The 17,127-nt window shown below is 37.6% G+C and overlaps 2 protein-coding genes and 1 long non-coding RNA gene across 3 annotated transcripts in view; all 3 read left to right on the top strand.

Moving 5' to 3' along the window:
- The window catches only part of LOC144643643 (uncharacterized), a 93,243-nt gene that overhangs the window by 41,159 nt on the left and 34,957 nt on the right, over positions 1–17,127 (top strand). The gene's annotated exons all lie outside the window — the stretch shown is intronic.
- On the top strand, positions 461–2,614 carry LOC144641872 (TLC domain-containing protein 2-like). The gene is made up of 4 exons (XM_078500882.1): positions 461–666; positions 1,098–1,180; positions 1,697–1,776; positions 2,057–2,614. The coding sequence occupies exons 1-4, from the start codon at positions 461–463 to the stop codon at positions 2,426–2,428; spliced, it is 741 nt and encodes a 246-aa protein (XP_078357008.1). The 3' UTR covers positions 2,429–2,614.
- On the top strand, positions 5,176–15,712 carry LOC144643647 (uncharacterized). Its single transcript, XR_013568946.1, has 3 exons — positions 5,176–5,234; positions 7,343–7,468; positions 15,330–15,712. It is a non-coding gene; the product is annotated as an uncharacterized LOC144643647 (long non-coding RNA).

Here is a 17,127-nt window from a genome sequence, read left to right as displayed (position 1 = left end):
CATTCTACATTTGCTCCGGCTCTCGCTAGTTTATATAAAGAAAGTTTACGGGTGGTTCGTTGATCGTTGCATAATCATCGCCACATAATTATACACGTGAATGAATAAAGCGGCGAGTCGCGTAGCCTGCGAACAGGCATGGACAACAATTTGAAACATTCAAATTGTTGTCCATTGTTGTGCATGTCCGAAAATAAATGGATTTTGTAACTCCATTTTTCGCTTTTTTTCAACCGATTATTCTTTCTGGTTCGGTCTGTTAAATCCTGTGTCCATCCGGTTTGATCAAGCCATAACATTTCGACCAATAGAACAGTAAAGCATGACGTCACGACTAGAGCTCTCACAGCCAACGAGAGGCTGGGACGTGTTAACTCACTGCACGATTTACTCAGCTGTTTTTTTTTTAAATTCAAAATTCTTGTTTTTCTTTGCACTCTTGCATGAAAACGTTTATAAAATGTTAGACGTTTTTCGTTTACCTGATGGTTCCTATGAAATACTGGGATTTTTTGTCGTTTTTCGAGTACTGCACTTCTTCCTGACGAATTATACACCGATCCCTTCGTCACTCGCAACGACGACTCCGAGAAAAATCTGGCTGTTCAGAAATGTATCTGTTTCATTTATACACTCTTGCATATCTGCTGTTCTGTCAGTTTACAGGTGAGGCTACTTGTTATCATTTATTTAACCTGGTGTAGCTTTAACAAGGTTACCGTACAGATATTTATACCATGCCATAGAAAATACAGCCAATCAGAATACAGGAAAGCCGATGTATATTCGACGGTATTCAACCCAACCTTTCCATCGTGCGCTGCGATCTTATTCTCGATGAAATTTAGTGAGCGTATTTTCTATGGCATGGTATAAAATAGTTACACAACACTTTCTTGTGGTATACTATGGAATATCCCACGAGTCACTTGTATTTTCTCGGTATACACACGAGCCTTTAGGCGAGTGTGTATACGAAGAAAATACAAGTGACTCGTGGGATATTCCATAGTATACCACTCGAAAGCGTTGCATAACTAGTATATATTTGATCATGAACAACACACGATTGATTGTTTCTTTGATCTTGGTTACAGCTTTTTTGACGATCCATCTATGTTGACAGATATGTTAACTGCGTGGAGCGGCAAAGCTTTTGTGCTTGTAGCAATGTCCACTGGTATGTGTTTATATGAAGATCTTACTGGCAGCACCTATAATCTATGCACAATTTACTCTCACGGATTATCTCGAATGAACAACCCTGCGAGTTATAAATCAAATATTGAAATATTGCGATTTCGGCGTTTTTACATGGTTGGGACCTTGACTAAGTGCCTTTAGGAGTGTTTTAAGACTATTCATCATTACTCTAACGTAAAATTTCACTTCCATTTAACAATTAGACTACGAGCCCGAGTTTTCTATGAGCAAATAGTCAACGAGGCGCAGCCGAGTTGACTATCGCTCATAGAAAACGAGGGCGAGTAGTCTAATTGTTTTAGTAGAAACTCTAAAGGATTGTAGTCCACAACATACAATATTGTGCACTTTGAAGACAAAAAATAAGAAAATTTACCACTTAAAAAGCTACTCGCGCGCGCGACTGTTTTCTATCGGCGAATAGAAAACAGTGGGAGAACCAATCAGATTCGCGGATTTCCAATAGAACACAGCTAAGTTTCTACTAATTCAGGTTATTTTCTTCATGACTTCTTTGATACGCTTATTTATGATGCCAGGAAGTCCTTACCGCTTCTCCTTCACCATGTTGTGGTAAGTGGGATGGTAATTAGTAGTTGTGTGGAGTGTTACATGCATGCAGGGAGGGAGGGAGGGAGGGAGGGAGGGGGTGGGGAAGGAACTGAACAAGCATTGCATTCAGGGGGAGCTCGAGAAGCAACACAAATACCAGAGATAAAGCCCTAAGATTGGAGCATACAAAAAGTACTTTTCCCATCATTGGACATTTTTTATATTTCCTCAACTTTATGATTTCTATTAAACAGAAGGCATAGTGCTTGTCTTTTGCTAATAGATTTTTGTTGTGTTGCAGGTGTGTAGTGCCTTCTGTCTTGCAATCTTCAACAAGATGTACATAGCATTTGGTGTGTGTTCTCTTCTGATGGAAGTCAACAGTGTTTTCTTGCATTTTAGACAATTAATGAACTTTCATGGAGTGAGCAAAACATCTTTGCTGTACCAGGTTAATGGAATATTGTTACTAATAACATTTGTCAACTTTCGATTCCTTACTGGTGCCTGGATGACAAATTATGTTATACAGCATCGCAATGTGCTACCATTTTGGCATTTTATGTTGTCAGCTGTTGGAATGGCAATTGTGACTGTGCTCAATATAGGACTATTCATGCATTTATGGCGATCTGATTTTAAGCGTGAGCAGACTAAACAAAGAGGTGACTAAATCCTCTTGTGGGTTACTATGTATAATATTTTGAAGAGCTTTATGATAGCACTGCTTACGGATCTTTCCTCGCAGAGTCAATGCGAACAAAATTTGACGAGTTTTATGTTAAATTGAATAAACCATAGGGTACGCAATGCTTACGCGTGTTTACTAAATTTAAGGCGGAAGTAAACATGAATGCCATTTTTGCGACACTTCACATGTTTACTGGCAATTCCTCGTTCATATTTCAAACGATCCAAAAACTCTCTGCTTATCCCGTAAATCTGTGTTTTGAGGTGTGTTTTTTTTTAAATTTTTGGATGATCTTTGGGATGTTTTGATGGAAAACGTTTTTCTCAAAGTAATTGTAAAATTTAGAGAAATAAGAAATATTGAGGATTTGATGTAGTTTTAAAATTAAAATCTGGAGTTAAAGATTAGTAGATGGACACCAAAACAGTACCCTGACAACCTGGGATGTTCTTGCAGTGACAGAATTATCATAACGGGACGTGAATAAGAATATCGGTTGTCTTCGAGATATACCATGTGACAGACTGGTGCTTGAAGTACTCTCTACATCTTCATTACTAAGTTTGTTTACCAAAAAGCTAATCACGTAGCATTCAGAAGATTAAACGCAAATGCAGTGATTTTCAATAAAAAGGGAAAATATATAGGCGAGTTTACAGTGGCATCCCTTATAATAATTTTTACCAGGATTTTATCGCTGGAGTTTCCAACTTATATAATACATCTAAAATACAGTTTTCCTGACAATCATCAATACACGTAACCGAATGTTGGGGGTATAACCTTGGTTTAATCTGGGCTAATGTGTTAATCTTTGATAATTTCATGATGTTCTAGAAGTCCTAAATCCAGGGTTTCCGTGAAAAGGATGGGATGACAACTAATTTTAATGAATGAAATCACAAATGCACTGCAGATAGAGTGCAAAACAAGAAATGATCCTCATACTAGTTGTTTTGCATTTTAAGCTGATTGATACTAGAACTTGCCCTTCTCCAATGTACTCGTTTACATATATTACTCCATAACTCGCGGTAAACGCTAAACAAGTACTTTAAAATGGTCGATTAAGGCGGCTGAACACAGTTTCAGCGTACTCTTTGTGTTCAATGCAGTCCAAGCGCGCCCGCCCAAGGCTTTGAGAAAAACAAAATTTAGATGGTACGCTTGCGCAGTTGACCAAAAAGTTGCGATCGGTCGTTTTATTGTCTTTCCAGAAAGGCACGATTTCTAACCAACCAGTCATTATAACTTTAAGACATTTTGCAAGGTTGTACTTTAGAAGGCACGAAAACTGCTGATTAGAAAATATCTGAAGCAAACAAATATCTTAACAAACAAATTTTAAATGCAACAAAAAATAAAAATTCCCTCCGTTAAAACTTTATCACTTCAATACTAAAACTTTAGAATTTTACCAAGTTTTTTGTACAAAAACGATGAAAAAAAATTCTAATGACTGAATTTTCTGAAATTGAGTGAAATCCAATTTTTTGGTTAATTTAGAATTAGCTGGGATGTCATGGTAACGCAACAAGGTCTTAAGCGACAAGCAAAAATTACAACTACAGTAGCTTATTTTCCAGCCTGCTAGTTTTGAGCTCGTCAGGTACAACGGTTTGGACGTGAAAGCAAAATAAAGACTAGGTACTTCAAAGATTAGAAAACTGTGTTCAGTCACCTTAAACCTATACCGTAGATGGGTGTTCTTAGCTGAAAACTTGTAGGCACGATGTTTTAAACTCAGCCCCCACAAACTATAAATCAAAATACACTTTCTGTTAAAATTGTTTCGCTTTATTTTTATGTAACCGAATGAATTGAAAGTCCAATATAGCGGTTTCTTTTTATCGCTTTTGTAATAACAATATATCTACCAAATAACATTTTTATGAGAATCAAAACAGCGTCTATCAACAGCTGTTTCTAATTTTCACTTTCTCACGACTTATTTCGTATCTACTTTATTTTAGAAAAATTACGCACCCGTAAATTAAGGTCTGAAATAAACGCGGCTTAAATGAACGCGAATTGGAGGGAAATGTTCTTTTAAATAAAGGAAAATAACGCTAGGAACGGGGCAAAATTAAAAATGGGTAAATTAACGCGATTTTTGATGTCAAAAGATATTTTGGCTGTTGTACCGCTCTTCTCTAAGGAGAAATAAACTGAAATTATTGCAGATGACATATCTTTACGGCTTTAACCCTGAATAGTGTACAGAAAAGAGAAGAGTTTTTTACCTAGTTTCTATATGTGTTCGGACAGTATCCAGTATTTGGAATGAAAATAAGGTCTGGGAATGGAAGCTGATAGCCTTCAGCTAATTAAATCCAAGCTCAAATTGTACCTGAATTTTTCAATTAATGATCTTTGTTTTGATATTTCTTGTATTATTTTAGGGAGTTTTTACATGACCTCATAACTTCCTTTTCGAGTTGCCTGTTTTTATCTTTTGCTTTGTTTGTATATTCATGTAACTCTTGCATCTTGAATAAAGTTTGTACGTATGTAATAATGTTGAACGCTCACAAAAATGAATGCGACTTAAATTACTGCGAATTTTGAAATATTCGCATTAATTTCATGGAGCGTCAATTTCGAAATTTCTATAATATGGCTATTTACAAAACTTGCGCAAAAGCTGTGAAAACAAGAGCCGTCGACTCTGTTACCACAGCTGCTTTGTTCCTGTTTTTACTCCATTGAAAGCAAACTTTTAGCCGTGAAGAAGCCATAAGCTCGATAAAACGATTTCATCAGCGGAACTCTCTTGATGATCTCTCTTGTATGTATGATTTTTTTTTTTGTTGAATATTAGCGTCAGGATAATTATACAAATCCTGAACCCTCATTCTGGTGAAACACAGACGTTATATGCTTTAAACTTTATCGGTAAGAAAAGTTAATATTGAATACTTATTATGTTAGTTAGCCTTTTTCTCGAGACCTTTTATCGCCACGATCGGTCTCATGCGGAATCCCTAAGAGTTCATTCAGGACAAAGAAAAGAATTTAAGCTAATGTTGTTAGTGTTTTCTTTAAAGGGACATGGTCAGCGTTCATGTTTTGAAAAAAGTCCACCTCAACCCGAAATCAAAAATACGCGTATAGAACCTTCAGAAATCTGCTTCAACCTTCTCGGTGTATTTTTTTTTCTCTAAATTTTCTTATTTAGTGAAACACCGAGAAGATTGCAGCAGATTTCTGAAGGTTCGTTTTGAAAAAAGTCCACCATGGACTTTTTTCAAAATGTGAAAACTAGTGTCCAGGTCAGCGCGGTAAGAATGCTGACCCTGTCCCTTTAAGTACGGACCACGGAGAATGAGAATCCCAGAAAGTTAACGAGATTTTTTTAATAACGAGAAAAAAAAATTGTTGACACCTAAAACTTGGCGAAGGTCAACGAGGGCGTGCGAGAATTTAAAGCCAAATGGTGGCTTTACAACTGAGCAACAAGGGCGTCTTTCGACGATTGGAGGATAAAAATGGTTTACATATGATATCTCCTGTAAGAAAACTACCTTCAGTCACATCTCTTTTGGAAATAAAGCTGGCAGCACAATGTGAGAAAAAGTTTCTTTTCAGTACTAGTTAGTAAAATATCTCTGACAGAAATAAGGCATAAATATCCGTTTATAAATTGAGCGCCAAAAGTAACATATTCAAGAAAAGATAACTTTCACTACTTTCAGCTGGAGCAAACTTGCTTCAACGAGGACCAACATTTGTAGCTCGAAATATCAGCTTTCTACTGAAATTTAATACGACGATGATCATTAGCTTAGTGCTTCTCTTGCCCTTTCATGCAGCCAACGGTTACAAGAAACAACTAGTTTTGCTCATAAACAAGTTCGAACTCGTGCGCAATTACTCAAGGGATAAAAATAAGTGAGAGGAAACATGGATATCTTGGAAAGTTATTGAAAAGTAACGGAATTATAAAGTTAATTTTAGTCCTGTACGTTATACATGAACAATCATTATAATTTGAAGAATAATTTTTAGTAATTTCAATAACTAATAACTTCTTTCTCTTTTATCAATGTTCTTCTTGCATTATCCCTAGCTGTAATTTCAAAGATGTCAGTTTAAAATTTTTAAATTGTGGATGAGTAATGAAAACACAGTGTTCCTTTCAAATAGGCAAATTTGATTTGCTAAGGGGCATTTATTTTGAGGTGAAGTGGATTTGAATCCAGTCAATCTATCTATTATGACGGGCAGATATAAGACCTTTACTTCAAAGCACCCTCGTGATCAGATGCATGGACCTCTGGTTTAATTTGTTCTATACAGAGGTGGATTGTTTTTTTATTGTAACACATGGCGTCCTGAACAAGCGATGCTTCACGCGAGCATGGAATAGTTCAGTATACACTCCTAGCGCAAAGCACTAATTGTCGACACAATAAAAGACAAAAAGTAACATATTAAGTTATATTGCAAACAGTAGTGGCGAATTTTGTTTGTACCACACTCTTTTTAATTCGGATGTTTAAAAATCGCTCCTTGTCCATCCTCGCCTTTTCTTTTTTAAAATCTTTTTTATATTGCTGCAAGAATGTAAAAAGCAGCAATAACAAAAAGTAGTTAATATTTACCGCCAGCGAAGCCTGTATAATCTTCTAACTGATGTGGTACTTAGTCCCCTTCTTCCTAAAAGATCGGCGGTGTATTTGAATTTTGGTCTGTTTCCCACCAAGTGAACAGACCGTAGTAGGGAGGTGTTCGTATCATAGAAGCGTCCGTAAGGAGAGGTTTGACTGTATAGAAAATATTTTGATACAGAACAGAGTGCAGGGCAGTAAAGGAAGAGCCGCTATATACAGGCAACTGTGACAGGTAGATGAACGATGTGTACATTGTATGTGTTAATCTTTTCATTTTTTGCAGTATGAAATTTGAACAAGTTGGCAGAAGCCGAGAGTTAAGATAAAGTGGAAATCTACAAGAGTGTAGATACAGTTCCTTGAGATGGGAACCTCGGCGTCTTCACATTCCAAAAATCCCTTTGCAGAGGTTAGTCTGTATTTTCTTTCTCGGCTAATTTTGAAATACCATAAGGTTGATAAAATTTATCAAACTACTCGATACCCATTGCAGTGTTATTGCACTTCTCAGCGGTTTGACATACAAATGAAAAAATCCAAACTGCATTGTTTTAATCGACGTGTTGACCCTTTCGCCTCGTTTGCATACCTTGTAAACAAAAGAATGTATTATCGCAGGCTCAAACGAATAACAGCTATTGCCTGAGATCTGGTTCAAAGTCCGTACTTTTCGTCTGGTTAAAAAATTGTTACAAACTAAATTAAATAAGTTTTCACGTTCTTAATATAGTTATTTGTACTTACCGGTAATTTATTTTGGCGTTTTCAAACTCTAATTTAGTAAAGCCTTTTATCTTTTCAGTTGTTTTAATTAAGGCCTAGTTGTAGCCCTTAGCAAGGGTGGTGAAACGTCCGACTTCAATCAATCAACACATCACCAAAATATATTGGATAGCAAAGAAAACGTTAACAGATAATATTTACTTTATAAATATGAAAATTCAGAAAAATGGTCACTCTTATTTTGTCAAGTGCTCAGTCCTTAGTTTAACCAGCTTTGAACGTCGACCATAAGTTGGTTTGATACCAGACAGTGGATTTTAACCTAAATTAGCCTGTGCCACTGTTACTATAATTTATGAATGATTAAGAAAGGCAAATGTTTCAAAAAGCAACGATAACAATGGAATATCCCCTGTACTGAAACACTAAAGTTTATTCCACTTTACTTGATCATAAAGACAACAGATTTTTCCTCCTCTTTTATTAGCCGAAATATGGACAAATCATTACAATTGGTTTTAAATTCCTAAGTGGTTTTTCAAATTATATCATGAGCTATAGGATAAGAGGAGTTCGTCTAAATATAAAACCAATAACTAACTAAGTCTTCATCTTCTTTCGTTTTTCGAATTAGTTTACAACACCTGGGTAACCAAGCTTTTGTTGAACCGAGAAGTCCTGGATGCTAAACTAATTTGCAATTGCAGTGCCCGTGCCCACTCACCGAAACAAAAACCATTTCCTTTGGGGGTAGCTATGCCTACAGCTTGGCTAATTTGCATTTGGGACTATGTGTATAATACCATGGGTAGGAAAATGATCCCTTCGATCGTGTGAAGCTCGTAAGATCCAAAAGTGGCCATCTCCTTATATTGAAGGTAAAGGTGGCCCACCTGTGGGGTCTCCAAAGGAGACCATTCAGTTACACAGGGAGAAGGATGTAGTGAACATTGGTTTACCCGGAGTAGTTGGAGTCTTGCTTAATTAAATGATTGAATTTTGCGAGTATGAATTGGAGTTAAGAACTATTAACGTCACCTTTGAAACAGATTGAAATAATACAGTGTAAGTTTTCTTTATTTTGTGGTCATAAACTAACGTTCCAATGTCGAGAGAATTAGTAAGCGGAGAAAATATATTTTTTTGGCTACATTCCAGAAACAGTACTGGATTCTCCGATGTCAAAGTTGCACGCCGTATGTAAATAATTGTATTATATCTACGAGTCGAAAACATTAAATCAAAGAACTGCTCTTGCAAGCTTCAATTCGTCAAAAATACCTGAATAAAAATTAACTCACCCTATGCGGAAATGTTTTCTAATTTATTTTATTTCAAAAACAGCCGTTGTTGAAGCCTCAAATGTAATAAATGTCCCTAAATGTAATAAAGGTCCTAAGTGTAATAACTTTTGGTCCTAAATGTAATAAAGGTCCTTAGTGTAATAAAGGTTCGACTTAACATGAAATCATGCACGGTGCTTCTCTATACAAAAGCAAGGAGGTAAAAATGTATCTTAGAGATCCAGATTATGATGTACTATAACAACCAGTGCCTTAAAGAATGTGCCAAAATCTATTTTATTTTGCATGTCTTATTAAACATGGGCCAACGGCAACAGACGCTAATAAGTTACAACAGACGTAGTTTAATAATATAAGCAGTCTTGTTAGATGCTCGCTCATATGAGTTTTTAGCAGCTTACAGTTTATATTGACTGTCAGAGCATATAAAGAATTAAAATGCGACGTCTACGTATCGAGCAATCGTGAATTAACAGGAGTACCAAGAACTATAATTCAGGGTCGTAACCAGGTATATTTTTTCATCGCTGATCCCAAATTTTAGCTCTAAATTTTGATTCCTGGTCCCCAAAATGTGGCAACATTTGATCACTGATTCCATTCTGATCCCATCTGATTGGCCGATCCGGATCCCATGACTTGTGACCCGGGATCCCGGGTCCATGATCCCGATCCCGAGGCTGTGATCCCGATCCCAAGGCTGTGATCCCTGATCCCATATACCTGGTAGACCCTGATAATTATTCACTAGAAACAACTAATTTTTAAATAAAAAATGGCGAGAGTGTAACAAGCAAACTCAAAATCCTCATCTCAAAATCCTCAATAGTGCAGAATCCACTATTGTGATGGTTGTGTGAGCTTGTCGCCCGCAAACCACTAAGCCCCTAACGCCCTAACGCTAAAGGTGTAAACTTTCAATAGTCAATTAATTAATTAATTAATTAATTAATATCAATAATTAATTATTCCTGAGTGAAGGGGGGGGGGGGGGTCCTGATCCTCTGTCCTTGGTAAAATGGGAAGTTTACCAACGTTACTTTTCATATCTGTTTCAGAAACCGATATACTCTCCTTGTGCAACAAAGCACTTTGTGCTAAATGCATGCTCAGATGAGTCTACGTTATATACTGGGACTCTCACAAACGTTGCGTGTTTCTTCCTGCGGAAGGATTCTCGTAGACTATGTGACGCCAACTTAAAACTGCAAATAAATTTAATTAAACTTGTGGATATCACAGCGGTTTATGTGCAAAAAATTCTTGATATTGAAATACTGATTTCTTAGAAAAGGTGACCTAACATCTCATTATCCGAAAAACCATTTCATGTATTAATAGATAATATTTGAGTTAGAATTGTTTTTTTTTTATTTTAAGCAAAATAACTATCAGCGATGTCGCCGTGTTTGCAAAAACTAAATGTATCAAGTTACATACGTTTTTGACAAAACAGAAGTATCATGTTACATACATTTAAGAGAAAAACAAAATATCATGTTACATTTGTTTGCAAAGAAGGGAAAAGTATCACGTTTAATGTTTTAAAGTCAAACCGAAATCCAATTTACGGAAAGTTAACATAACAGGGACGTGTTAATGCCGTAGAATTCTTGTAGACCTGTGCCGCCAGTAAAACCGTAGTTTAATTTAATTGAGCTTGGCAGTGTCTCAGCGGTTTTAAAGAAAACACTAGTCTCGTACGTTGGCACGAAAAGTAAAAGAATCATGTTTGTTCGGCTTCAATAGTCTTTTTAAAATTCAATTTAACGAAAGTTAACATAAAACGCATCGTGTCAAACACTAGAATCGAAAACGTCCTAAAAAATCAGGTAAAAAATTGTACCCTAGTGTCAAGTGATCGATCACGTGAATGTAGGTTGTCACGTGATTTAGTTATAGTAACATAGAAATCTCTAAAGAAATTTCGTGCGACTGTGTAGCGCATATAACTAGTGAATAAAAACGATAATTAAAATGTAAATGAAAATGAAAAATGCGCCAGATGGTAGTAAAATGTTTCCATACGTTTCGGGGCTACTGCCCCTTCTTCAGTGGAAAATGTGAAATGCCATCTAACGGAAATCAGCACGTGCGCGTGATCAAAGTATTTGAAAGTTTACAAATCAAAACGTACGCCACAAGCGCGCGCGCTTGTTAGAGTGAACATTAGAGAGGATCAAATAAAGCTAAAGTCCACATTCAGTCCACGAGGTCGCAGGGTCTGGTGCCGGAAAATTAGCTTTGCCTCAAAACGCTTCCTTTCCATGGTGTCAGTTAGTCCGGCACGGAGCACTGACACAAGCATGTCGTTTGTGCTATGTCCTGGCAGATTAAAATGTTCAGCCACTGGAGCATCGCTTTGTATGGCGATAGATCGTAAATGCTCTCTGAATCTATCAGCCAGGCAGCCAGGCGTCGGCCAGTTTCCCCGATGTAACACTTGGCGCACGCGCGGCATTGGATTATATATACCGCATGCGTTGTGGTGCAGGTGTATCTTTGGCGAACATGGATTGATCCACCAGGTGTGTTGATAACAGGAGTCGCGTTGGTGTAATCGCATGTCTTACAACGGGGTCTCGCACAAGGGGATGTTTCAAAATCCGCGCGGTCGGCAACAGTTCTTTCGTCTCCTAATGTGCTCCGAACCAAGGCATCGCGTAAGTTCGAGTCGCGGCGATATGCACACAGAATTCGGACAGGCTGGAATATTTCACCTGTTTGAGGGTCGTCTTTCAGCAAGCCCAGATTCTTTGTCATGATGTTTTTGACCTGTGCATTCGAGGGGTGGTAGGTGAGTACAAGAGGGATTGTTTGTTGTCCAGATGCTATTCGTGTTGTTGTCGCTTGTAACAATGCAAATCCTCTCGAGAGATGGATGCGACTTTATTAAAGGCCTGGTTGACAACATGTGGTGGATACTTGCGATCCAAGAAATGACTGACCATCTCCTTGCTTCTCTCATTGAAGTCGTCGGCTTCACTGCAAATGCGCTTCAACCGGAGCAGCTGGCTGAAAGGGATCGATTGTTTGCAGCGGACCGGGTGAGAGGAGAAATAATTCAAGTATGAGTGAGTGTCAGTTTCCTTGTAATGGATGGTTGTTGTCAGCCGATGCCCGGAAGGTTTGATACAAAGGTCTAAGAACGACACCGCTTCTTCGGAAATGGACCACGTGAATTTCAAATTCGGATGGAAATTGTTCACAAATGATGCAAAATCTTCAATCTCTCTCTTGCTGCATGAGGCTGCTCCCATGATGTCGTCAATGCACCTTTTGAATAGGTCTGGCGTTCTTCCCGGATACTGTTCGAAGATCTGTCCCTCTATACGACCCATAAACAAGCAGGCGTAGTTTGGACCAAATATACTGCCCATAGCTACCCCTCCAACCTGTTCGTAATAGTTGCCATTGAACGCAAATGTGTTCAGAGTCAATACAAGTTCAGCTAGGCGCAGCAGAGTATGCGTGGGAGGTTGAAGTACAGAACGCTTGTTCAGGAAGTGTTCAAGAGCAAGGAGACCATCCTGGTTGGGTATCACGGTATAGAGGGATTTTACATCCATCGTAAACACGTAGTTGGTGAGTTCCGGGAATCGAAATGACTCGGCAATTTGAAGCATATGATTTGTGTTAAAGTTCAAGAGCATGTTAGATATTTGAAGATCAAACACGTTTCCTTTTGCGCATTCAATTTTTTTTTCGACTTAAAGCTAAGAGAAATGCTCCGACGGGGTAAGGCCGTGATAAATAGGTTTTATATGATGCCAAACTACCCTTACATTTAACTTCAAAAGCATTTTAGATATTTGAAGATCAAACAATTTTCCTTTTGCGCATTCAAGTTTTTATCCGACTTAAACCTGAGAGAAATGCTCCGACGGGGTAAGGCCGTGATAAATGGGTTTTATATGATGCTAAACTACCCTTACCTTAAAGTTCAAGAGCGTGTTCGATATTTGAAGATCAAACACTTTTCCTTTTGCGCATTCAAGTTTTTATCCGACTTAAACCTGAGGGAAATGCTCCGACGGGGTAAGGCCGTGATAAATGGGTTTTATATGATGCCAAACTACCCTTACCTTAAAGTTCAAGAGCATGTTAGATATTTGAAGATCAAACACTTTTCCTTTTGCGCATTCAAGTTTTTATCCGACTTAAACCTGAGAGAAATGCTCCGACGTGGTAAGGTCGTGATAAAGAGGTTTTATATGATGCCAAACTACCCTTACCTTAAAGTTCAAGAGCATGTTAGATATTTGAAGATCAAACACTTTTCCTTTTGCGCATTCAAGTTTTTATCCGACTTAAACCTGAGAGAAATGCTCCGACGGGGTAAGGCCGTGATAAATAGATTTTATATGATGCCAAACTACCCTTACCTTAAAGTTCAAGAGCATGTTAAATATTTGAAGATCAAACACGTTTCCTTTTGCGCATTCAAGTTTTTTTTTCGACTTAAAGCTAAGAGAAATACTCCGACGCGGTAAGGCCGTGATAAATAGGTTTTATATGATGCCAAACTACCCTTACCTTTAAGTTCAAAATCATTTTAGATATTTGAAGATCAAACAAAGTTTATTTTGCGCATTCAAGTTTTTATCCGACTTAAACCTGAGAGAAATGCTCCGACGCGGTAAGGCCGTGATAAATAGGTTTTATATGATGCCAAACTACCCTTACCTTAAAGTTCAAAAAAATTTTAGATATTTGAAGATCAAACACTTTTCCTTTTGCGCATTCAAGTTTTTATCCATCTTAAACCTGAGAGAAATGATCCGACGCGGTAAGGCCGTGCTCAGTGGGTTTTACATGATGCCGAAATACACTTACCAAAAAGGTCACGATCAATTTTTAATTTTCAAAGATCAAACACAGTTACTTTTCCTTGGGAATGCTTATATCCGTCTTACACATGAGGGAAGTGCACAGACATGGTTTGACCGTGTTTTATGATTTTTAATTTTATTTTTCGAATATCAAAAGTTGCTTTTTACAGCAGTAAAGTTAATATCCGACAAAAACCCGGGATGTGATGGCACAGTTTCCTTACGGCAAATCGGTTGAGAGCGTTTTAAATATTTAAAAATTAACTCCAGTTTCTTTTGTCTATTGTATATAATATATCCACCTTATCTGTTTTTACATATACGGAACGATTAAGCTATGTTGTTTATCTAGACGTTTCTAAACTAAATGGCACCCTGTGTTAAGCGGAGAAAAAATTTTGCCGGCGAGACGGCTAGTGGTTTACCTTTTAATTGATTTTTGAAGATTTCTATTTTATAATGCTTAAGAACATACACATGCTATTCTCCCTTAAATTTAGCCATAGCTGATTGCCGATGAACCCATGAAGTAAGACTCTAACACAGTTTTTTATGACCGGTTTCCTTTACTTTGGTGTTCTCTCACATAATTAACTTTTGCGTGACATTATTACGTGACATCGCAACACGATGTATGGAATAATGTTACGGTTTCACATGGTTGCATTAAATGCCAGTTCAGACGCGAGCGCATTCGATTGCGTGCAGGCAGTACTACAAAAGGTAGAACAGTATACGAAAAATTCAAGAGCTAAAGGGAGATGTGAGTAAAACAACGATTCCAAACCGCGTACATTTAAATAAAGGGTCGAAAGCAAAATCTTTTCGTCATCAATTACAATTGCGCGTGCGTATTATTATAACGAAAAATGATTGGTTCTTGTGTTATGGCGGGAGATTCAAATAGCACCACAAGCCCGAAAAACAAATCGCCTATATAGCACAACAGCAGACTGTAGCGCCGATCCTTTCTGTGAGCGCAGAGGCGTTGTTTTCAAGCTACGCCAAGTGAGAAAGGGTGACTGCAATGCTCTTTTCCCTAACGCCTATCGGGCAAGGGTAATGTAGCATAAAGTCAATACCGGTTTAAGGCACGATTAAATCGCAGACACGTGATTTTTGCACCAGTGCCTTTTTCAAGGTATTTTTCGGCCTTCTGGGCTTCGAAAAATAAATTTTGTATTTTTCGGAGCTTTATAGGAGAAGCTGAAAAAATCTCTCCTCCCTCCTTGGGGGGTCTAAAGAGAATAAATGTTATGAGTGTGTAGTGGATGATCAAAATAAAATCTGAAAATTTCTGACTTTTTATGACATGACGTACAAACATAACAAGAATACATGCAAATGATGAAAGAACTGATGTAATGAGTGAATTTTCTTTGATCGAAAAAAACTTTTTTTTTGTTTTTAGTTTGAAAAACTGTGATTAAACGAACAGCCCTATTTTGGAGTCTCGCAGACTGACACACGCCTATGCTGTCCAATACGGAGCTACAATAATCAAAGTATTGTTGAGTAGGAGCCTTATAGATCATAATTAGATCAGAGTCTAACGGGGAACCAAGTTTCTGACACGTTTGATAGCCCCGATGCCGGCGAAAGCTTTTTTAAATATTGTCAATATTTTGGGCAGTTTGAACTATATTAATTAAACACGACATGTGCATAACGAAATCATCTTTCGTTATTTTGAAAAGGTAATATAGTGGGGCTGTGAATTATTTTTCATAGAACGTACATACATAGCCATAGCTCAAATTAGTATATACTCAAACAGTGGATAGCGTTTTTGGCGACGGCTGACTTGGCTTCTAAAACTCCGTATATCCTTTGCCCCCCCCTTTTTTTTTTTTTTTAACTTTTCCACCCCCCCCCGCCAAACAGCGAACCCCCGATTTCGCAGGATAATTGTTAACTATTCACCTCCGAGCAACTCACAGGCGAAAACTGTACTCGTTAACGGAATAAACTAGTCAAACGTCATCCTTTTGGGCTATATTATGTCACTGTTTGAGTATATACTAAAACAACTATTCACCTCAGTGTCGGTGGCTAGTAGTGGATATTTACCTCCACTTCAGTGAATAGCTGTTAACTGTCGATAGCTTTGAAAACACTGCTTATCGATGTTTCCTCGCAGTGTCAATGCAAGCAAAATTGACGTGTTTTACGCTAAATTCTGTCATGTAACAGGGATTGCTTGTCATTAAATAAATGCTTGCATAAGTTGCTTAATTTAAAAAAGGAGCCTTATTGTCAATGAAGAAGACATTTGACCAAGTTAAGTTTGTGTTTACCTGCTAGCTGTTTACTGTTAGTTCTCACTTCTCTGAGGACAACCATCACAAACTCCTCAAATTAAACATTTTCTATTTTGAGCTAAGGGCACGTGGTCCATCGGATTATTTATGAACGGAATATCACTCAGCTTGCCAATGTTGTCTACCCAGAATGCCATTCAGTCTTATTTCTTCAATGAGGTGTAATTATTCAAGGGCTTTCAACTAAAATATATTTTGTGGATTCATATTGTCAGTAAAAAGATCCGAAAGATCTCACTTTAAGATATATCCTGGAGAAAAATATTTACTTGCTCTGGTAACTGATTAAAGTTTGAAGTTTTAACTCTGAACGAATGTACTGTATGCCGTTTTATTTGTATTTTGGTTCAAAAGACTGGTGATAGTTGTTTCTTTGGACGAATTTATCGCCGACCTCGATTTCAAATTATCCCCCATTTTGGTTTGGCCGATTGAAGCGTTTGCGCATCCAAACCAACTTTAATTTGCAGCTATTTATAAAAAAAAAAAACGTATGAAAAGTTCCCTCGCCCGGGGTGGCTCGGTATGGACGGTAACCCTCCTACCAGGACAACATTTCTCCAAATAAACAGGCCCTCAGTTTAGTTTATTTTATGAATATTAATGTTCCAACAAGTATATGACACCTTGATTGTTTTTTTTTTTTAGGATCTATATATGTGAACGTAACGAGGTTCTTTACGCACGTTTACACCTCCTACCCCCTCATAAGCAAAGTATTCGGTAATTAGAGTTTTCACGTTGACACTTCATACGATCTCGTTGGCATAGTGCTATATAAGGCTGCTTCTTGAGGGCGCTCATCATAAGGTAAAGCTTATCAATACTGATCTGTTTACAGGCACTAAAAGCTGCACGATCATTCCTTCACTTGTAAGTTTTTTGGTT

The sequence above is a fragment of the Oculina patagonica genome, chromosome 2 (assembly GCF_052425735.1).
Source record: "Oculina patagonica isolate OP01 chromosome 2, crgOcupat, whole genome shotgun sequence".
Classification (NCBI taxonomy): domain Eukaryota; kingdom Metazoa; phylum Cnidaria; class Anthozoa; order Scleractinia; family Oculinidae; genus Oculina; species Oculina patagonica.
Note: the sequence above shows the minus strand (reverse complement) of the source record. Positions and strands in the feature narration are given on the sequence as shown.

What these genes read in the sequence shown, in the direction of transcription:
- LOC144641872 (XM_078500882.1), top strand. Translation starts at nt 461, where the DNA reads ATGTTAGACGTTTTTCGTTTACCTGATGGTTCCTATGAAATACTGGGA. An exon ending in GCTTGTAGCAATGTCCACTG is followed by an intron (nt 1,181 to 1,696) that starts GTATGTGTTTAT and finishes CTACTAATTCAG; the next exon opens with GTTATTTTCTTCATGACTTC. An exon ending in TTCTCCTTCACCATGTTGTG is followed by an intron (nt 1,777 to 2,056) that starts GTAAGTGGGATG and finishes GTTGTGTTGCAG; the next exon opens with GTGTGTAGTGCCTTCTGTCT.